This window comes from Rutilus rutilus (assembly GCF_951802725.1).
Source record: "Rutilus rutilus genome assembly, chromosome: 20".
Lineage (NCBI taxonomy): Eukaryota > Metazoa > Chordata > Actinopteri > Cypriniformes > Leuciscidae > Rutilus > Rutilus rutilus.
This window is the reverse complement of record NC_140225.1, coordinates 2,072,106-2,095,000: the sequence shown is the minus strand read 5'-3', so window position 1 is coordinate 2,095,000 and position 22,895 is coordinate 2,072,106. Positions and strand designations below refer to the sequence as shown.

At 37.8% G+C, this 22,895-nt stretch overlaps 2 protein-coding genes across 7 annotated transcripts in view; both read right to left on the bottom strand.

Moving 5' to 3' along the window:
- The window catches only part of gng4 (G protein subunit gamma 4), a 13,689-nt gene extending 10,459 nt beyond the window's left edge, over window positions 1–3,230 (bottom strand). Inside the window, exon 1 of the mRNA XM_084391839.1 lies at window positions 2,794–3,230. The gene's annotated coding sequence lies outside the window, so the exon portion shown is untranslated. The remainder of the gene's footprint in view (window positions 1–2,793) is intronic.
- A 1,161-nt stretch (window positions 3,231–4,391) lies between these two features.
- lyst (lysosomal trafficking regulator) overlaps window positions 4,392–22,895 on the bottom strand; it is a 120,383-nt gene continuing 101,879 nt past the window's right edge. For all 6 annotated transcript variants that reach the window (XM_084391829.1, XM_084391831.1, XM_084391830.1 and 3 more), the window contains 12 exons: window positions 22,480–22,636; window positions 19,460–19,600; window positions 18,121–18,338; window positions 17,113–17,343; window positions 15,212–15,401; window positions 13,277–13,413; window positions 11,881–11,979; window positions 10,420–10,559; window positions 9,188–9,285; window positions 7,644–7,800; window positions 6,937–7,008; window positions 4,392–5,993 (listed from right to left, as the gene is read on the bottom strand). In XM_084391829.1, coding sequence (XP_084247955.1) covers window positions 5,855–5,993; window positions 6,937–7,008; window positions 7,644–7,800; window positions 9,188–9,285; window positions 10,420–10,559; window positions 11,881–11,979; window positions 13,277–13,413; window positions 15,212–15,401; window positions 17,113–17,343; window positions 18,121–18,338; window positions 19,460–19,600; window positions 22,480–22,636 — 1,779 coding nt within the window. In that variant the 3' untranslated portion in view covers window positions 4,392–5,854. The remainder of the gene's footprint in view (window positions 5,994–6,936; window positions 7,009–7,643; window positions 7,801–9,187; window positions 9,286–10,419; window positions 10,560–11,880; window positions 11,980–13,276; window positions 13,414–15,211; window positions 15,402–17,112; window positions 17,344–18,120; window positions 18,339–19,459; window positions 19,601–22,479; window positions 22,637–22,895) is intronic.

The window sequence follows — 22,895 nt, the reverse complement described above, 5'->3', positions numbered from 1 at the left end:
TCCTCAACTCATCCAGCGTATACGACTTTCTTCTTTCAGACGAACACAATCAGAGTTATATTCAAAAATATCCTGGCTCTTCCCAGCTTTATAATGGGAGTGAATGTTACCATAGATTTTGAAGCCCAAAAAAGCGCATCATCCATCATTAAAGCAATCCATACGACTCCAGGGGTTCATAAAGGCGAGAATATCCATATTTATAACTTTATAAAACTATAGCCTAATCACTGGCTTCAGGTAACGACCGTATGCGAGTCTAGTTCCGGCGGAAGAGTGACCTCTGACCCCACGCATGACGAGTGACCTCTGACCCCACGCATGACGAGTGACCTCTGACCCCACGCATGACGAGTGACCTATGACCCCACGCATGATGAGTGACCTATGACCCCACGCATGACGAGTGACCTATGACCCCACGCATGACGAGTGACCTATGACCCCACGCATGACGAGTGACCTATGACCCCACGCATGACGAGTGACCTATGACCCCACGCATGACCCCTCTGACCCCACGCATGACGAGTGACCTCTGACCCCACGCGTGACTTAGACGTGTAAGATTAGGTGGGAGCTGACGCCTCTCACGGTTCAACAAACTCAAGCTCCTCCCACATTTCTCTTTATGTGTGACCGGTGTTTAGTTTTGCTCTATCCTCTGCGCTTCCATGTTCGTCAATACGTCATGCGTGGGGTCAGAGGTCACTCTTCCGGACGTAACTGGAAGCCAGTGATAATAGTTTATAAAGTAATAAATATGGATATTTTCGCTTCAGAAGGCCTTTATTAACCCCTGGAGTCGTATGGATCACTTTCATGATGGATGGATGCGCTTTTATGGCCTTCAAAATCTAAGGTACAATTCACTCCCATTATAAACCTGGGAAGATCCAGGATATTTTTGAATATAACTCTGAAAGAATGAAGTCTTATACACCTAGGATGGCTTGAGGGGGAGTAAATTATGGGATAATTTTCATTTTTGGGTGAACTATCCCTTTAAGACTATATCTTAAGTACTAGTATGAGCATCTAGCGGTTAGTCTAGCGGCACGTTGACTACGTTTTTATGTGACTTAACACAGTTATGGACAGAACAAATGTGATGAATAACTTTTATTTTATAAAAGCAGTTTATGCAACAAGAACAAATGTAGGGCGGGGCTTGATTTTGTCCGTGGGGAATTGATTGGATGATTGGATGGTTGTGGTTTGCTATTGGTGGATCACATGTGAGTGACAGGTTGCCCCGCCCACATCATCAGAGAAGAGAAGTTATAAGAGGGAGGGGAAGTTAAGATGAAAGATTATGAGGCACAAAATGATGTGCTTGGATAAATAATGTAGAATAAAAAACATAAATTGTCAATTTTTGTGACTTTAATTTAAATGTAAACAGTACTTTACTGTAAGAGTCTCAATGTGACTGTATTTATGAATGACTGAATCTGAGATGAGTTCAGTAAATGTATGAGGAACAGCACTTGTTCTCTGATCGTTTAATTATTATTCTTTTAATTCCATTCAAGCTTGGAATGCAATTTCTTTTTTTCTTTTTTTTTTTAAATATCATGGTTTCCACAAAAATCTGAAGCAGCACAACTGTTTTCAACATTGATAATAATCATAAATGTTTCCTGAGCATCAAATCATCATATTAGAGTGATTTCTGAAAGATCATGTGACACTGAAGACTGGAGTAATGATGCTGAAAATTCAGCTTTGATCACAGGAATAAATTACACTTTATTATATATTCACACAGAAAACAGTTATTTTAAACCGTAATAATATTTCAGAATATTACTATTATTATTGTATTTTTGATCAAATAAAAAAGCTCACTGACAGAAATAGAATAGACAGTAGAATAATCATCGTCATTTTACGCTTCCCTGATATTTCCAGGATTTTTTCTGGGTTAAACAATCACATTTCCCATATAACAGCTCCAATAACACCGGTCAAAACAGGTCAGAGGAGCAGCTAAGAATCATAGAGGTTCATTTTGAAGGCATTTGTATTATTTTCACAAATAAATCACTAGACAGCAGTAAAGTGGACCTCAGCAGAACATGAGCTTCATTACAGCCCCTTTAACCCTCAGAGCATCATGTACATCTCCATACATTCATAATGATACAGTGCTGAATAAAGGCCAGAAACAACCATTGCACTGGAACATGTGGGTTCATCTCAATACAGTAAATCATAATAAACCATTACAGCTATTTAGCTCTCATATTTAATGCTTGTTTTTTTGTAGGCGACATGTGACAAAATCTAGAATCAGCAAAAACACACGAGGGTCGTGATGATGTTCCTCCATCCATCCATCCATTCAAAGGCCATTCCGTGAATTATCACAGAGCTCGTGAAGCTCATCACTGAACATCTGAATGTTCATCATAATCATTTCGATTATAAAGGCGGAATTCCAGCCGATGGAATCAAACGCCCAAGAGACTCGCGCGCGTCCATCTTTCGCTCTCACGCGCTTCTGGTCATTCCAGCATCATTCCCACAAAAAAAAAAAAAACATGCATCCATCCATACATACATCATCCCTCATCCCAAATCTACAACACGAGCGCGTTCACATCGCTCGTATTGACCATGAGATAATTAAGCGAAACCGTTGCCCATAAACCCGCGGTCACGTTTGGAACGTTGGAATTGTTACAAATGTTGCACTCAAACGTTCCAAAAACTACGCAATAGAACATTCGAATCTACGTAACGAGCACAAATACCTGGCGAGGCACAGGAACGCGTGTTAACACCCACCTGAAGTGTGTCAGTGGTCAGACTTCAGTATGTGGCTCGACTCCACCCGAACGCGACGAGGAAAAACCCGCAACACACACCTCACACACACACGGTCACCGTCCGCTCGCGTGCATCCGCCGAACGCCGTCAAACGTCGAGTATTTCCCCGGTTTCTGCTCTGCTGGGTTGATTCGGTGTCGGTTCATGGGATGTGAGGAGGGGAACCTCGATGTGACGCACAAACGCGGCGCGCGCGAGGATGCAGGTGTCACTGCGCCTTTAAGAAATCAGACGGTTCGCTTCGCGCGCGTCCTCCGGTATCGGTGGACCTGTGTGTGTGTGTGTGTGTGTGTGTTATCAGATCAGATGTTTAGTATAGCTGGAGGATCACTAGGGCTCATTATTCTGAAGGGCGCATCCGAGGCACGTGAGGTTTCCCTGCTTAATGTGACATCACCGGGTCTCCCAGTCACCGGGATGACGTAACCGCCTCCAAAACACTCGCACTGTGACGTAACACAGATGTTAGGCGCGTGAAGATCTCTCGCAATTAGTCCCCTAATTTTTCTCTTTCAAAATGATGTTAATGTCTATATTAAACCCTTGTCTACCTCCTGTAACAAAAAGGCTACTAAAACATTTTTAATGTATGCTCACTTTTTAATGTTTTTGTATAATCTTTATTTTATATTATTATTTTGTTTTGTGGCGAGGATTGTTATATTTATAAAATATGTTTAATCAATATTTCCACATTTAAATATTTGTTTAATTTATATATATTTTCTACTTTATTTCTTTTATTATTATTATTATTAATATTTCTTTCTTTTTCTCAATTCAAATGTTATATAATATTTGTCAGTCCCTGAACCCCTGGCTCTTTTATATATGAATATATATTATATATGATATATATATATTTTTTACAACCAATAAAATGGGCGCACATGTAGTTATGGAACTCGCTAACTTTTATGAATAGAGTATAATAGAATAGAACTAGCATATAATGGAACAGAATAGAACTGGTAAATGTAGAACAGAATCATTTAGAATATAGAACTGAGCAATATAGAATATTAGGATCTGGTTCCATGAGGAATCTTTAGAAGCCATGGAACCTTTCGATTACGCAAAAGGTTCTTTAGATCATTAAAATGTTCTAGAAATGGTTCTCGTAAGAACGGTTGGACTGGACGGTTCTTTGGGGAACCAGAAATGGTTCTACGGCATTGCTGCAAAACCTTTATTTTTAACATTGAACATGAGAAACAAGTGCAACAAACTGAATCAAAATTTCTTGAATATTTATATATATATATATATATTATATAGTTGACATTTTATTACATATTTCATAAATACAAAAAAATTAGAAATGTCCCAGCCAGGCCTTGGAGAACATATCAATCTTAATTTACATAAACCACTGTTAATTCAACATTCGACTGATAACAATAAGCCTTTTCGTGATAGTTTTGTCAGACAGATTCACACATCTTGCTTTACAAACTCCGTGAACAACTCACACAATGACAGCAACATCAATCTCTTTCTGAGGGAACTGCAAACATGACAACACTGTGCACAATAATTAAGAGATATACGTATGTAATGCAAGCATGGAGAACAGATTTTATACATAAACATAAGAAAACAAACCCATAAAACGAGCACGTAACTCCGGCTGCTCAGTAAACACCAGATGATTCTCTCTAAATACCTTTCATTGAAGTGCTGGCGCTCTGGACTCACACTGAGAGTGAACGACTTCAGCGATACATGTGTCTGATATTTCTGAAAATAACGCAAAACAAAAAGGTGAAAGCATTCCCTTTCTGGTAAACACTAAAATATAAGACAAGCTAATTAAATTATTTGCAATGTAAGAGAAAATACAGAATGCTTCAGAAAAAAAAGAAAAGAAAAACAACACAGAGAACGCTCTGGATCACGTTCAGATAACACACTCGTGTACTTCAACTCAGTTATTTCTCCTCCATATTTAAGGCTGACTGACACTTAAGACTTCAAGAGCATCGGTTTCCTCATGAAATTGTGTAATTGTTTAGTGATATTGCTTTGCCTTTGTACAGTAATCAGGTTGTTTTTATTGCAACCACAAAACAAACAAAACAAAAATCACCCATGAATTAGTGATTTGGTCCTAAAGGTATAGATTTGACTAAACTTTACATTGCATCTCCAATGATCTTGATCACAATGCTTGATCACAACATGCAATCATTTATAACACAACTGAACAGTATAGAACAGATTCAGAACGAAAGCATGTTTTTTTTAATGAATTAATATGAATTTGATGCGCTTATTAACTGGCAAACTGGGCCGTTTGGTTTGAGTTGGTGGAATAAATAACAGAATAAATATTGTTATTCATGAGTGACGAACGACCACCTTCGACAGTCACAGGATCGTCTGAAGTGCATATTAGAATAAAGAAACGAGAAACACGTTTAGATGTGGCTTTCATCCTTGTTTGAGAATAAATATTTCAATGAAAAGTTTAACAAGGCATTGCGTGCACACATTCATTCTGCCACTGCATGCCGAAGTCTGGGAGAGAAATACCCTGCATGGATTACCAGTGCAGACGCTAGTGTTTAGATTATCTCAGTCTGGTCTGGCTTCAAAAGCAGGATTTCTATTCTCAGGATAGCAGAGACGAGGGACATAATGACGAAGGAGAGAGAAACAGGCCTTCAAACGTCGAGTCTTAGGAGGACCAGACTCTAGCAGCTTTCAAAAATCACGAACAAATACTACGACATGAATCATCAGTCAAACCAAACACAAAACAAACGAGGATGACGAACAGAAGTGATCCGGTGGGAAAGGCCTGCGCTCGCTCCGCCTCACGACCCCCGACGCATGTATGGAAACACACTTTACACGCTCTCTTTATGATACAGTTGCTTATAGCACAGCATAAAGTGCCGTGCGTTTCCATGGCGGATCAGGGGGCGGATCCTGTGATGGTCATGGGCGGGGCTTGTGCCTCTGGCTCCTCCTCTTTCGGGGTCAGCGGGGTCACTGGTTCTGTGGCACGCGGGGATCAGCCTGCAGCGTAACTGCTGAGGAAAGAGTAAAACATGGGCAGCTTCATGCGCTGCTGGTCTCGTCGGCACCACGCGATCACCGTGCCCTCGCTGTTGGCCGTGTAAAGATGGTGTCCGTCACACGAGAACGTGAGACTGCGAGAGAATCCAGAGGAAACATCATCAGGCACATGATCATCAGGAGCAAATAATGCACTTGCTATATTAGTTCAAAGTTTTTTGTTATTGAAATAAAACCAAGGCTGCATTTATTTGATCGGAAATACAGTAAAAATTGACATATTTTTACCGTTTAAAATAACGGTTTTCTATTGTAAAGTGTAATTTATTCCTGTGATCAAAGCTGAATTTTCAGCATCATTACTCCAGTCTTCAGTGTCACATGATCCTTCAGAAATCACTCTAATATGATGATTTGATGATCAAGAAACATTTGAGATTATTATCAATGTTGACAAAAAAAAAAACGTGATGCCATTCAAAAGTTTGGGGTAAATAAGATTTAAATATAACAATAATAATCATAATAATTATAATGGGTTTTTTTTTCAGCAAGGACTTATTAAAAGGATCAAAAGTGACAGTAAATAGATTTATAATGTTACAGAAGATTCTATTTCACATAAATGCTGTTCTTTTGGACTTTCTGCTCATTAAAGAATCCTTAAAAAAAGTATCATGTTTCCAAAACATTTTTAAGAACCATAATTAACAATTGAGCATCAATAATAACGGTTAATAATTAATAATTGCAAATCGTCATATTAGAATGATTTCTGAAGGATCATGTGACACTGAAGACTGGAGTAATGATGCTGTAAATGCAGCTTTGATCACAGGAATAAATTACACTTTACTGTATATTCACATAGAAAACAGTTATTTTAAATTGTAATAATATTTCACAATTATTGTATTTTTGATCAAATAAATGCAGCCTCGGTGAGCAGAAGAACACAAAAAATCTTCATTGCTCCAAACTTTTGTTCACTTCTGGTAGTGTATAGAAGCACGTAACTTTTCTAACCATGATATAAGAACAAATCTGTGTGACGTCATATGAGGTGCAAGTGTGTACCTTATGATAGGCCTGTTGGATTTCAGGAAGGTGATCTCTCTGACTGGCTTCAGGTCCCATGTGCTCCACAACCTGAGCGAGAACGAGGACAAGACAGACAGAAACAAGTAGAGAATGAAATATGATGACAGAGAAGAGGAAAGATAAGCATTGATAAGAGTCTTAAAACACAATGTTTTTATGGAACTCATTCAATAATGGCTGTGCAATAATAATATTGGAAACACTTTACAATAAGGTCTGTTAGTTAATAACTACATTAGTTAGCATGAACTAATAATGAACTGCACCTATACAGCATTTATTTATCTCTGTTAATGTTAATTTCAACATTTACTAATACTTTATTAAATCATGTTAACATTAGGTAATGCACTGTGAACTAACATGAACAGCTGGACTTTTATTAACTAACATTAACAAAGATTAATAAATACTGTAACAGATGTATTGCTCATGGTTAGTTCATGTTAGTAAATACATTAACTAAAGAACCTTATTGTAAAATGTTACCATAATATTAAATAATAATGCACACAGGAAGTCCAAGTGATGTCACACAGGAAGTGTGAACTTTTGCATGCATGTGTGCAATTGTTATGCTTCATCAAATTCAACCTTGTTTCCAAAGTGGCTTTAATTTGCAGCATTTGGTCCCAAACCAGCTAAAAGTGTGTAGTTTGTGGGGTTTCGGGTGAGTCCTGTACCTGACCACACCGTTCTCCAGCCCGCCAGCGATCACGTTCACCGACACTCCCTCCGGCTGATTGGAGAACGCCACCGAACAGATGATCTCTCGACAGTGAACGTGACCGATCAGATCTCCATTAATCGTCCACAGCCTCAGATCACTTCCTCCACCCACTGCACACACACAGAGAGGACGTCATTATACACACCTCACAGTATAACATGCAGCTGTGCAAAATATGATACACCGGTGTTCTGCCAGATGTTTATCTTTTTACTCTTTTATAACTATGGGCGGTTTCACACCTGACAGTCTGCACCAAGGTCCGAACCAAAGTTCATGTTTTGATACATTATATACATTCGGCAAGTTTTGGTTTGGTTTCACACTGCAACTATGCAAGCGCACTAAAGAACTTCACATGACGTACTCGCGTCCTGTCGTCATCATCTATGTGGGCTGCATCCTGACATTGATTGGTTTGTAAACGGACGTGCGTCTGACGTCAGCGTGTTGTCAAGCCGGCGGGTAACTTAGACCAGACTGAATGAACAGATGCATATCGTTGCCACTATACTGTTATTATTACAGCATTACTCCCTGCAGCGCCAGCTATACTCCAGGCTAGTTCACATTCGCCAAATGAACGTCCTTGTTGTGCGAACATTTTATCGTCGCCGGCAGGACAAATATAGGTGTGTGTGTGTGTGTGTGCGCACTGTGGCAGGACTGACAGATCTGCACATTAATATTCTTCTTCAGTTGTTTAGGCTACGCGGGAACCATCGGGACTTCCTGTAAATGGTCCGAACCATACAGAAAATGCGTTCACACTAGAAACGAACCAAACCTTTGCTCAGTTTGATCCGGACCGAGACTACCTCTTTTCGTCGGACCAAATTTCGTCTGATTGGTCCGGACCGTGGTGCGCGGGAGGTTTCACACCTGTAATTTTGATTCGGACCAAAATCCGGACCAAACAAAGTAGGTGTGAAAGGGCCCTATATCGTCTTTATATCTCTTTTAATTCCTTTTATAACCGTTTTAAATTTTTGACCCAAACATGGGTTGAAACAACCCAGCATTTTTTAGAGTTTCCTCATGAAACAAGGAATGACTGCAGAACTAGTCTAATGAGTCTAGTCTTCTGGGAGTGTAATGGACAAAATCAGACTTGACCCTTGACCTCCAGCTGTTTCAAGCCCAGATTACAACTAGTTTCCATTTCTGAAATTATCTGGAGTTTCACAGAGTCATATTTCAAAATGAATATAAATGTGATAAAATGAATATAATGAATGAATATAAAATATGACATACTGTTTTTTTTGCCAGTTTATCTATGCATCATCATCTCTTTTAATTCCTTTTATAACTGTTTTAATTTTCCTAGCTTTTATGTTGTGATTATTTTAATTCCTTTCTGTGTAAAGCACTTTGAATGACCATAGTGTATGAAATGTGCTATATAAATAAACTTGCCTTGCCTACAAATTCATATTTTTTTTGTGCAAATATATTTGTCTTAACTCCAGCAGTGTAACGGGTGTGTACTGTCACCTGAGTCACACACTGTGGCGATGTCTCCTGTCGTCTCGCTGGCGGACACGGCGTTCACTGGACTCTTGTGACCCGTGAGACTCTGAACGTAACACAGCCTAACACAAGAAACCACAAACACTCATTAGAGTCGCATTACTGCAATACAACACTGCAACAAAGGGTTTTTAAATAAGCCATAATTATTATAATATTAAGGCAGTACAAACACTTCTATACTGCACTTTAACTCTTTCCCCACCAATTTGTATGGATATCTGAACATGCAATATATACCTGTTTTATTCTAGCTTAATGCATTCTTTTTTTATCAACACTTGAATGTGAGTAAGTTTAATAAAAAAGCAACATTTTGAGCAAAAAGCTGTTTTTTTTTGTCAAAGACTTCGGATCAGATCCAGAACGATGATTAAAACACAGATGGAGTCCAACATCTCAAAGCTTCAGTCCTGTAACTCGTCCTGGGTCGACATTTCATTCATAACATTAGACAGTTTTGATTTATATGCTGTTTAATGTTGATGATCATGTTATTTTACATGTAGCAATGCTTCTATTGCTTGTTTCTGCTTCTTCTTCTCCTGTGTTTTGATCAGGAGATTCTGAACTCTTTCAGTAGATGTGTAACAGCGCCCCCTACTGTATAACAGTGGAAACGTGGAAAGCCAGAAATTTCCGCCAATGGCAGGGAAAGAGTTAAGCAGAAAGACCGAAAATAGTATTTTCTTGTCAAACGTAATCCAATAATCTTCTAAAAATCCTTTTTATTTTACAGTGTACTTATGTTTGAGGTCTACAGGACCTTATGCTTGAGGATACATTAAAATATATATATTTTTATATATAGAATTGTCATTTTGTACATTATAGTAATAAGAATTGGAGGGCGAAAGGTGTCTTAATGCTCCTAAAATAGAAATTACTCCTGAAATTTTATTTCATACTGTTGATTTTGATGTGTAAAAGTGTGACTTTAATATCTTTTCTGCATCTACGTTCGTTTAATAATATATCTTAATATGCATCCTAATATAGTTGTCTACTAAACCTGGCATTGTATATTATGAATATCGTTGTCTCTCATTACAATTATCATTGGCTAAACTGCTTTTGCTGCCCGTTGTTTTGAGTAAACGTGTCTGCTAAATGCATAAATGTAATATACAGGGTTCATCCACATGGCTCTTCCAGGTTTATCATGACCCTGAATATATGAATGGTTAAGCACAAACCTGTTGAGGTCCCAGAGGATGCAGGTGCCGTCCCGACTCACGCTGATGAGGATGCTGTAGGGTTTACAGACGAACAGGCCCGTGACCTCGGCCGTGTGACCGTACAGGTGAACCTGAGACTCCACCTCCATCTCTGTGGGCTGAAGAACACACGGAGAACGACTGTAACTGCAGATCTCTCAGGGGTTTGGCTAATGGCCTCATTAGAGCACTGATAATGGTCTGAATGAGCTGAAAGAGCGCTTTAACAGATGATTCTGATCTGGTTTTATGGTTCAGGGTAAACAAACCACCACATGGCTGTATGTAAGAGTACAATCAATAAAAGCACTAAAACTGGTCAAAATGCAGGCTGATAATGCATATTAGTTGGGCTTATTAATCATTCAATACTTGTGCATTTTCAGATTATGGCTGTTAGTTGATAAACTGCCCACTTTTCCCTTTAAATTGGATTCTTTTTTTTACACTTGGTCTCTGTTTTATTTGAATAAAAAGTATATACACTGCTAATAAATATATACACTAAATCACCAAAAAAATTTGTTAAAATAATTTCTATGGATCTTGACGATATCTGGTCTTGGAAAAGAGCAGCGTGAGCATTCTTCAGAGTATCTGCTTTTTCTGATCAAAAGAGTTTTTTTTTTTTATTTCTCCTTTTTATCATCTACATCTTTATTTTATTTTAAATGTTTTTTTATTCTTTATTAAGCTTTACATAAACAGGGAACCATTAACAGCACTACGACTGAAACAAGACTTCACATTGCCTTCATTCCTGAATGTTATAAGTACAAGTCATACATGTTGTACTGAATACGTAAATAAAGACATGTAAAACGTATGAATACATAAACGTGAGGAAAGAGAAAAATAAACAAAATTAAATGACTAAATAAAATTAACTTGATAAGAATGCATTCAAATGATATCAATTGAAATTATAATCTTAAATTTTTTTTTTTGTGTACTTATGTTTGAGGTCTAAGTTCTTTAAATTAATTATATATAATATATATATATATTTTTTATTCTTTATTAAACTTTACATAAACAGGGAACCATTAACAGCAATACGATATCTTGAAACAAGACTTCACATTGCCTTCATTTCTGAATCTTATAAGAGAATGAGAAAAATACATAAAATTAAATAACTAAATAAAATGAACTTGATAAGAATGCATTCAAATGATATCAGCTGAAATACCTCTCCAAATGTCAGAAAGATTGGTTGAAACGAATAAGAGAAACAGGTTATCAATGAAAGCGCCGTCTGACGCCCAGACTTCAGCCCACCTGTGGGCCGCAGGAAATGTGTTTCTAGGGCAACCGGGAGATGACTAACAAGGCCACTACAAACACTGTGTGTGTGTGTGTGTGTGTAGGTGCTCTACAGGGAGTGATAATGGACGTGGGCGGCTGCGTGGGTGGGGGCATGTTGCCATGGTTACGCACCATGGTGGTGGTGAAGCGGTTGCTGTAGGCGGTAATGACTCCACACTTGCTGCCCGTAAACAGCTGACAACTGTCCGGCACCCAGGCACAACTCGACACCTGAGGAGAGACCAGAGAGACCCAGATCAGAACGGAGACGAGGAAACACACTCATGAAGAAGGGGACATTTTGATGACGTGATTACGTAAAGAGGCTGAATCTCACAAAACCCGTTAAGAACGAGCCTGGTGGCTCATATTTCACCCAAAATCAAGATCAAAAATTGCACTACCGTTCAAAGCATTGGGGGGTCAGCAATGTAATTAATATTTTGGTGCTCTTTGCGTGTCGGTAAAAAATGACCGTTTTTATTTCAATGACACGAATGTACTTTCGTTCACGAGTAAGAAGGTGGCTGGCCACACACTGAATTTGATACGAGAACAAGCCTAGCACATATTTCACCCCCCCCCCCCCCCCCCCAAAATGTAGTGGGTGGGGGGGGCAGCAATACTTTGGTGCTCTTCGCCTGTCGATCACTTGGCAAATTATTGCTTACGTTAATTGGTATGCATAAATGCACAAAAATACTATTTTCAATTCTTATATGAAGTGTATATATACACCAAAATATATACTTAAGTGTGGTAGAGTGTGTGTGTGTGTGTGTGTGTGTGTGGGGGGGGGGGGGGGGGGGGTTGTTTGCGTGTCGGTCACAAATGACAAAAATTAATGTGTCTTCTTCTAATTTTTTGATTTAGGGGTAAAATATGACCTGGACATGCTTTTGTGAGCTAGGCTTTGTCAGGTCAGCTTTATTTCTATGGCGTTTCTTTATACAATACAGTTTGTTTCAAAGCAGCTTTACAGGGTTAACAGGAAAATAATGCATTTCGGATGTTGATTCAGTTCCACTGTAAAGATCATCAATTATTAAATTAGTTAATTTCCTCTATAAAGCAGTTCTGCAAAAAATGATGTCATCGTCCAGCTCAGTTCAGTCAGATCAATAATATTGTTGAATATTAAGATGTTTGGTAACACTTTACAATAAGGTTCATTAGTTAAGATAAATACATTAACTAATGTTAACTAAAGAACCTTATTGTAAAATGTTACCATAATATTAAATAATATTGCACACAGGAAGTCCAAGTGATGTCACACAGGAAGTGTGAACTTTTGCATGCATGTGTGCAATTGTTATGCTTCATCAAATTCAACCTTGTTTTCAAAGTGGCTTTAAATTTACAGCATTAACTAGCTAACTACCCAAACCAGTTCACCAGTTTTTAAGTCAATGTTGAGTAGAGGGTGCTGTACATATAACAGACGAGTGCACTGCCACATCACAAACTGAATCTGAAAGCTGTCCAAGCGTAGCCGGCGTATGCTAGCGGTGTTTACGGCTCTGACCTGGTGCAGCGGTGAGCACTGGATGAAGTTGATGGGCGGCTCGCTCTGTTTGCTCTTCAGACGCAGCATGTTGTCGGTGTAACCCCAGCTCAGGATAGCAGACCACTGTATGTCTGTGCTGTGCATGCTCCTTACACCTGACACACACACAGAGAAACACTTCATTTGTACTTTGAGCTAATTTTCTATGATGGCAAACGTGATTTCTTCAGGTACTCTGAGAACTGTGTTCATTGATGTGGATAATTGGGATAAAATGCAGATGCAATAAAAGGACCAAATCATATAGTTGGTCTGATTAATCATTCAATATTTGCACAGATTATGGCTGTTATGGTTGATAAACAGCCTGGTTTCCTCTTTAAACAGGTCTGGGTTCCCTTTTGTTTTTCACATCTGTTATTGACATCTGTTTGAATAAAAATATATGCTAATAAATGTATAAATGTGGATGTGCACAATACATTTGGAATGCATCAGAAATTCATAGACAGCACCATTAATAAGATTTTTTATGTTTTTGAAAGAAGTCTTCTGTCCACCAATGTTGCATTTATTTGATCAAAAATACAGTAAAAACAGTGGAATATTAATATAATTTTAAAGTGTAATGTATTCCTGTGATCAAAGCTGAATTTTCAGCATCATTACTACAGTCTTCAGTGTCACATGATCCTTCAGAAATCATTCTAATATGATGATTTGATGCTCAGGAAACATTTATGATTATTATTAATGTTGAAAACAGTCGTCAGTCCCTCCAGTTTTTTAGGAATCGGCGATCGTTGAATACAGCGCAAAATCAACAAAATCCTGCATAACAATTAAAAGGTCACACATTTTTTTATTATAATTATCTTATTGAACTATCCCTAATTTAATTAAAGTTGTAATGCATTATTTTCACGAGGATAGAGATGTTGATAAGATAACTTCGGTACTGACATACTGACCGATATCAGACTTGCTTTAGATTTCTTGTCTTGGCTTATTGCGATTGAACGGTCAAATACACACATAATCATGTCTTAAATGCCTGTTGATGGTTATGTCTTACGTGAACAAACAGTTTGTGACGCGCTCAGTATTGGATCGTTGCATTAGTGGTCAAAACAGCCTAATATACCTGGTGTCTGTGTCGTTAATGTTAATCAAACAACAACTGTTTGTATCTGTATCTTTATTTGTTCTATTGTCGTTTGTTTCTTATTTTATTACTGACTATTTAGCCTACTTAAATACTTACAAATTTAATATTAAGCAAGTTTTGTTTAGCTGTGGTTTGCTTATAAGATTTTGGTCATATTGCCTATCTTAAGTGATCATGTTATTAAAGCTAGATAGTACACCGTTACACTAGCCTAGCAGGTTATCTAATAGCCAACACTTAAAAAATATATTATTTCAGGTTGGTTAAGACACCGCACTCAATATCCCCCTTTTCAAGTCTGAAAAAACATTGTTTTGAAAGTTTTAATGTATCAGAATTTGGTAAGAGACCAAATTAAACAAGATTTATGCATTTTGTTTGTTATTTTGTGTCATTTATATGGTAAATGTGGTATCCTAATTATATTAGACATTCTTTTTAAATAATCCCCACAAATCACCATAATTTTTATCACAAAAATCACCCAAAAGAAATTTGTGGAAACCATGATGCATTTTTTTTTTAAGATTGAAAGTTTAAAATAGAAATCTTTTGCATCATTATGAATGTCTTCAATTTAATGCATCCTAAATAAATAAATAAATAAATAAATAAATATATAAATAAATATATATATATATATATATATATATATATATATATATATATATATATAACTGACCCCAAACTTTTGAATGTCACTGTATATCAGGTCTATATTTGTATGTCTATATGAATGATGAGGCAGTTTCTCGTGTGTGTGTGTGTGTGTGTGTCTCCTCCACCTTGCTCCTTGCTGTAGATCATCATGAGGCAGAACTTGCGGGAGAGGCCGCAGATGGCTCGTGTGGGCAGCGCCAGCAGGGACCCGAAGCGTTCGCCGTGAGGCTGGCTGAAACACACCACGGGGTCCGGAGCACTGGGGGATCCCACGTACTCGCCCCATTTCAAGCCCTTTATCCACGGCAGAGGACTCTGGAAATCACAGGGGAGGATTTAAAGGCTGTAAAAGATCATTTGGGATTCATGCGACACGCGCTGTAAAGCGGTCGACCAATCACATCAGACTCTGACCAATCAGAGCGGAGTCGACTCTCGGAAAGGAGGGGGTTTAGAGAGACTGAATCTTCGAATGAACCGTTTTCTCGCTCTTTGATGAACGAGGTGATGTGCAATGTATGTTATGAGAAAATTAAAGTTTTTTTGACATTGGGTGCATGTAGGACTGCTTACTAATCGTTAGTCGACTAGAAGAGGCTTGGTCTGTCAACATTTTATTCGTTATTTAGTCACAGAAACAAAAAAAAACTCCACAGGAAGTGGCGAAATCACGCGGTCCGTGAGGGACAGATCGTTAACGGCAGGAAATCCAAACATTCCTCAACCTCAAATATGGCTTATCACTTGAAACATGTAAGTAGTAGCAACTTTACAAGTTGGCTCGCTCTGAACCGAAACTCAGTGTATACTTGCCTCACAGACATGAGAAATATATCTATAGAAAGCTTGAAATGTTTATTTTTAAATGAACCAATCCGAATGGAAAATAAGTATTCTCAGATTATGTAATCCGTATGAAACGTCCACTACTGCGGAGATGACGAGTCAGCCTTGTTGACGTAATCTCTGCAGCCGAAAACATTAGCAATAAATTATTAAAATGTTCTGACAGTCTCCCATTCATAATCATTACGTTTGCCAGTGCGCTGTGGCAAGATTTATGTGTGCGTTTGAGCGCTGATTAGACTATGTAATATATAGGCAATTAATGCTGTCAAATCACTAGTTAATTTGGCGTGTTACTATGTTTACTCAGTTTGCTGGGGAAGTTCGTGTAAGCCAAATCTGTGCAGATTTAGTGCAAATACTCACCTTGTCATCCTGATATATTAATTACAGCGTATTACACAGAATCTGCGCATATCTGGCTTACTTGAACACACACGTCACTACGCAACACCGTCACTACGCAACAAATAACGGCGCGCTTGTTCATTTGCATTGAAGCAATAGTGAAGATTAAAAATCATTTGGTTAACAGAAAAGACATTGCTATTTTCCAACATCCTACTTTTTTTTTTTATGTTCTTTGTACTGTGTAAATCGGTCCACCTTAAACACATTTTGGGTGATGAGGATGAAAGAGGAAGGGAGGAGATGGCTGGATGACAGGATTTTTTTTTTAATAAGAAATTGAATGTGTAAAATCTGTGACGTAGTTAATCTGGTTCTCTTTTTTTTTTGGCTAGTAGAAGTTCTGAATGGCCGGTAACTTAAACATTTTGTAGCCAAATTGGCCGGTGAGTGAAAAAGTTAATTTCAAACCCTGCATGTAAAACTATTGTAGGAGACTCTAAAACAACTAGGAACCTTAAAAACAGCACAACGGGGTCACTTTAATATCATCCTCAAGCTATTTACTGTCAAACCGCACAATAATTTCCGCACCGGGTAGGTGGAGTCTTTGGGCTGTAATTAGTCGACTAATCGCTTAAATGAACGACTACGAGTCGACTAGAAAAATCTTTAGTCGAAGGCAGCCCTAGATGCATGTAAACGTATTGTAGAAAACTCTAAAACAAAACTAGGAACCTTAAAATTAGCATAACGGTGGCACTTTAATATCATCCTTAAGCTATTTAATGTCAAACCGCACAATAATGTCCGCAGTGTGTGTGTGCTGTACCGGGTAGGTGGAGTCTTTGGGCTGTTCCCGGCTCTCTCGGAAGGCCAGCTGCACCAGGAGGCCCATGGCCGCCGGCAGTTCTGCATCCGAGAGGAGTTTGGTTCCCGCTCGGCTGATGTGGGAGGCGTTGAACAGCTGTCTGGGAGTTTGGCCGTACGTCTTGATCATAGTTTCCAGAGCCCGACGCTGTACAGGGTCTTCAACAGCAGAAACGTCCATGCCAAAGTAAGTCTAGAGAGAGAGGGAGGGGAAAAATCTGATTTATTTACGGATGCTAGTTAACAGGCTGAAGCGCAAGTCCGATGTGAGTTTATCAATGTCTGATGGATTTGAGAAATCGAAAGAGCAAAGACAGCCGATCTACAATAATGCTGACACATACAATAATGTTCAAAAGTTTTAGGCCAGAAATATTTTTGTAAAGAAATTAATATTTTTATTCAGAAAGGATGCATTAAATTGATCAAAAGTGACAGTAAAGACATTTATAATTTTACAGTAAAATCTATTCCAAATAAATGCTGTTCTTTTTAAACTTTGTATTCATAAAAGAAACCTAAAAAAAAATTAATCACAGTTTCCACAAAAATACTGACTGTTTTCAATAATCATAAATGTTTCTTGAGCATCAAATCATCATATTAGAGTGATGAAGGATCATGTGACACTGAAGACTGGAGTAATGATGCTGAAAATTCAGCTTTGATCACAGGAATAAATTACATTTCACTATATTTTCACATAGAAAACAGCTGTTTTAAATTGTATTAATATTCCACTGTTTTTACTGTATTTTTGATCAAATATGCAGCCTTGGTGAGCTTTTTTCAAAAACATTTATGGTGGTGAATGGTGGTGGTCCTAAAATAAGCTTAATTTCTTTTAAGCACAATATAATTTTTTTGTAGCTGAACATGTTTTTGACAGGCTTTGCTTTTTTTAAAAGATCAAAAGACGTAAAATATCAGTGATAAGTGTGCTAAAGCTGTACGTAATAAGGAATCGTACTGCAGGATGAAAGACATTGATGGCGTGGACTGCAGCTTTGCCCTTTTGCTTGAGCCCGAACACCAGGTCAATCCACTGGCAGAGCGTCTGGGAGACTTGATCCGATTCCAGAGCCTGTCTGTGTATGAGGATGAAGAGTCGCGGGTCGTTCCTGGCCCAGGGCGGCAGATTCACGTGGTTCACCCGCTCGCTGTTCTGCCGCACGCCAAAGTCAAAACCTGCCAGAGGGGAGAGCGGGAAATACCACGCTAACATTAGCAAGCTGTTTTTAATATTATTCTTGAATGTTTTACATGAATAGTCATTGGTTATATCTAGGTTACCCTCATCCTTCCCCCGATCCTGTAACAAATCCTTCCCTTCCCTAAAATTATACTTCATTTCTTTTTTTGTCCAGAAAGCTTATTTTATTTCATTTTGATAATATTTTTTCTATTTCTAATGCAATTTATTTAATTTTATTTACCTTTAAATTACTGTATTTAATCAATAAATAATAAATAAATAGTAATTTAAGCACATTCCTCACATTCTTTCAACTTATGCAGTTTTGGCAACTTCGCTATTTGCTAGCAGGTGTCTTTATAGAGCTCCCCCTTACAGCGTCGGAATAGATATTTGACAACACTGTCGTAAAAACTCGTTGGCGACTCGTTGGCAAGGGTGCTTCTTCCGCTCACAGGTGCAAGGGGGAAGTGAGACGGCCACCATTCAACCCGAAAAAAGTCATATAACCATTTCAATGACTCCGAAGCTGTTCAGTTAAGGTAAATTAAGCTAAAAAAAACTGCATAGTTCCCCTTTAAATTCAAAATAACTCACAATTTCATGCATAAACATTTTAATTCAGCTCAAAATATCTTACATTTGTCGACCTCTTGTGGAAAAAAATTATAATATAACATGATATTTCATGACTCTTGCCACTAGATGGCCCTATATGGAGTAAATGCCACTGGGTCCTAAAGTCAGTTTCTCTTCAGTATGCATTCAGATAACATATGTAGACATTATAAAATAAAACATTTTGTTGAATTTTGAGCATTTTTAGGTTTTTCTATGTGTACTGAAGCATTCCATTCATTCCTAAGGGGGTAAAATTGACCCGTGAGGAAGGATTTGTTTTCTTTTTAAATTTTAACCACAAAACTCTTTTTTTTTTTGCGTATTCGAGGTTCAAGTGCGAATTTTTTTTTTTTTCAAAAACAATTTCAAACAATGTTTGACCCATGGGGAAGGATGAAGGTTAAAGGTTATTTTCTTTTTTTAATAGTGACAGACATGAGAAGTTGGATGTTGGATGCTAGAGGAAGAAAACCAGGTGTAAAAGAGCGTCCACCTTCTCTGTTGACCAGAAACTCGGGCAGGTAGAAGAACTCTGGGATGAGCTCTTTGACATCCGTCATGGACTCGAAGGACGACAGACGCCACGTGGTGTTCATGGAGTGAAACGTTCGGTCGGGAATATCAAAGCTCTGGTCTGCGAGACACACAAAACCTTTCATTAGTTTCTTGTGCTGCCTAATATGGATAAACCAACTGAACTAAAAATAGCCGGAGAAAGAAGGAAAGAGGCTGGATGAAAGGCCTGATCATCTTTCTGAGGCTAATGCATGTTAGCGTGAGACTTCAGAAAGACCCTTTTCAATGACAGCCTTTAAAAGCATCACACTGACATGTTTGAAGACGTCGCTGCAAACACAGGTGCTGTTAAATATTAAAAACCTGGCGATGCAGAATCATAATTGAAGAGGGTGATGTTGCAAAAACCTCAGCGAGTTATGAACAGACAATAGATTATCAATCAGGGCTTTTGAAGGGGTGGTTGTATTTGATTTTTATGTTCCGGAGCTTCTGCTTTCTTGAATATGCAAATCATGAACATTTACATAATAAGGTACGAAATGTGGTGTTGAAGGATGATGCTAGGCGCAGCACAGCACAGTGATTTTCCATGTATTAAAAGGTTTTAGTAAAAATATGTATATTAATATTGCTTTTCATTAACCCTGTAAAGCCTGACATATGAAATAATAGTCAGGAAAAAATATGAATGAGAAGTTTATTGAACCTTTAGATAAAATCAAAAAAGAAATAATTTGCATATGTTTTTTTAATGATCATATTTGAAATACAACATGCTTATATGATTGAAAACGCATTCATGCTATTTAGTGCAGACGCTAATGTTCATATGGTCAAAAAGTGATGATATTCTTATGCTTATAATGTAAATCAATGAGATCTGTATAACAGTATAGCAGATACGGACATAAAATGCATATAAATATCAATGCTTAGTTTTATGATCAAGGCTCTGTATTTTTAAAACATATAATGCAATGCGATACAATGATGATTGAAAGATGAACTAATAAATCTTCCTCAAATGTCTGATGATCATATTTGACACTCAAATTTTAACATGATTTTTCAACAATTTTTTATTTATTTATGGATAATCAAGTAAACGGAAGTTGCTTCAGTGCAGTAAGTGTTCATTTTGAAATATTATTAACAATATCAAAGTTATTCTTACGTTTACTTGATAAAAATCAGATTTGACAGCAGAAAGACACGTGAAGCTCGAGCTGAAGGAGGACGTTTGTACAATTATACTAAAAGACTTTTACTTAAAACATAAAAAAGTCTAAAATATCAATCAGAGATTGATAGCAAAGTTTGAAAGCTAAAAAAGCAAAGCAAAGTTTTGATCATGTTGATCAATTAGAAGCCATAGAAATTTGCATATTAAATGACAATACAACAACAACAACAACATTTATTTATAAAGCACATTTAAACACAATATAGATTGATCCAAAGTGCTGTACATAGTACAAAACAGGTCTACACTATCAAAAAGCAACAAGCAGTAGGCTTTGTTGGGTCAATATATATATATTCATTTAATTATTAAACAACCTTTGTTGAGTTCTAGGGGTGACCCCGAATAGTCGAAGATTCGATGCTTCGATAGGAGGAGCCTGATTCGACTACCGATCTCATGGTCGAATCTTCGCAGTGGTGTTATGAAACGAGGATCATGCCACTTTGGCTATATGAGGGCACTCAATTTCACATAGAACTAGCTTTTATGTCAATACGTTAATATTCAGCCTATTATGATAATGCTGTATATAAAAATGTGCAAAGAAAGAAGCTTTTAATAAATATTTTTTAACGTGCGTGAATAAATCCAAACACCCGTGACAGATTTAAGTTTCACTTTCGATCCGTGACCGACAGAGGAGCGTCTTCGCGGCAAGGATTTAAATCTTTAACAATGTCTGGGATAAGAAAATCTAAAGTGTGGATGTACACCATCAGAAAGGATATTCTCCAAGGCTGGATTTAGCATCAGGAAAACCATTATCGCACTTCTGCCGGCCAACGTTAACACGTTTCACGCATAGACTGGGTTTCACGTTAGAATGTATTTTATCCGCGCGCACAATTTGAAAAGACTCCAACGGACACAGACAGAGTGAAAGACTGGATTTGTTCTCTCCGTACTACGAGGTAGGGTACAAGTGATTTCAAAACTTTTCAGCCGGTTCTAATTAGATTTTTGGATGCTGTGAAAATTTTTAGCTAAAAAGACTGCCTCCAGTTTAGCATTTATTGTTGTTTCTGCAGTTAAAAAGACAAAGTTGAAAATTCTGGCTACTATCGTTATTTTAATCATTTCTTTATTTTTATTTTATGTATTAATCTGTCAGGGTTATCTAATCTAACTATTTGTGGCTTGTGTTTTGAATATATGTTCCCCTGCACTTTAGGCATTTTGCACACATTTGCTCCTCATCTTGTGACTTGATTCTAATTTATTTCGTTTTGTATTTTTTATTTATTAGAAAGGTATAGGCCTATTCTGTTCTAATTTAATTTTAGTAAATTAATTGTTTATTTTTTCGGTGCATCGATGTTGTGCTGTAGGCTGGCCTGCTTGCACAGGTAATTAAGCCGATTTAATTTGATTTGCATGTGAAATGCAAATCCTGTCTGCAGTGTGGCCTTTCTGGAGTTATGTTATTTCTTAGTTTTATTGATCCAAAATGTTTTTATACATTTTCCTCTATATCTTTGTGTGATTTTCTGTACATCGCGGCTTTGAAACGTTAAAGCCCCGCCCCCATACACATGATTCGACTATTAGTCGACTATAGGCAAGACATGACGATTCTGATTCGACTATGAAAATCCATAGTCGGGGACAGCCCTATTGAGTTCACATACTGAAGAATAGCATGGAAACATCTTTAACTAAACATGTTTACTTTTACATTCAATATTTTTGAATCCGCTTGGTCAAAAGGCTGAATGATTTTGAAAACTTTTATAAAAGTTTGAACTGACCTTGATAGGCCAGAAACATCTTGGTGAAGGGCGGCAGCCGGACCAGGAAGTGAAGCACGGTGCCGCTGTTGGAGTAATGAGAGCCGTAGTGATACGGCTGGACGGGCGGCATGGGGTCGTCCTCTCGCTTGCCCTTCTTAAACTCCTCTTCCAGATACTGCGGAGGACATCAACAGTTAGTTACACTTACACACACCTAATGACATCAGCTGTAAACATATACGCTCTAAAAGAAATATGGATACAAAATGATCAAAGAGTGTAGAAACCGCACATCTTCTGTCAGCTGTCTTCTGAGGTAGCATACTGAAATGGTGTCTCATCATAAGTGATTAATGCATGGGAGACTTGATTTATGGTATTGCTAAGCTGAAATTTTCCTTTTCTGCAAAGGACACTTGTGATTGTACGTCAGA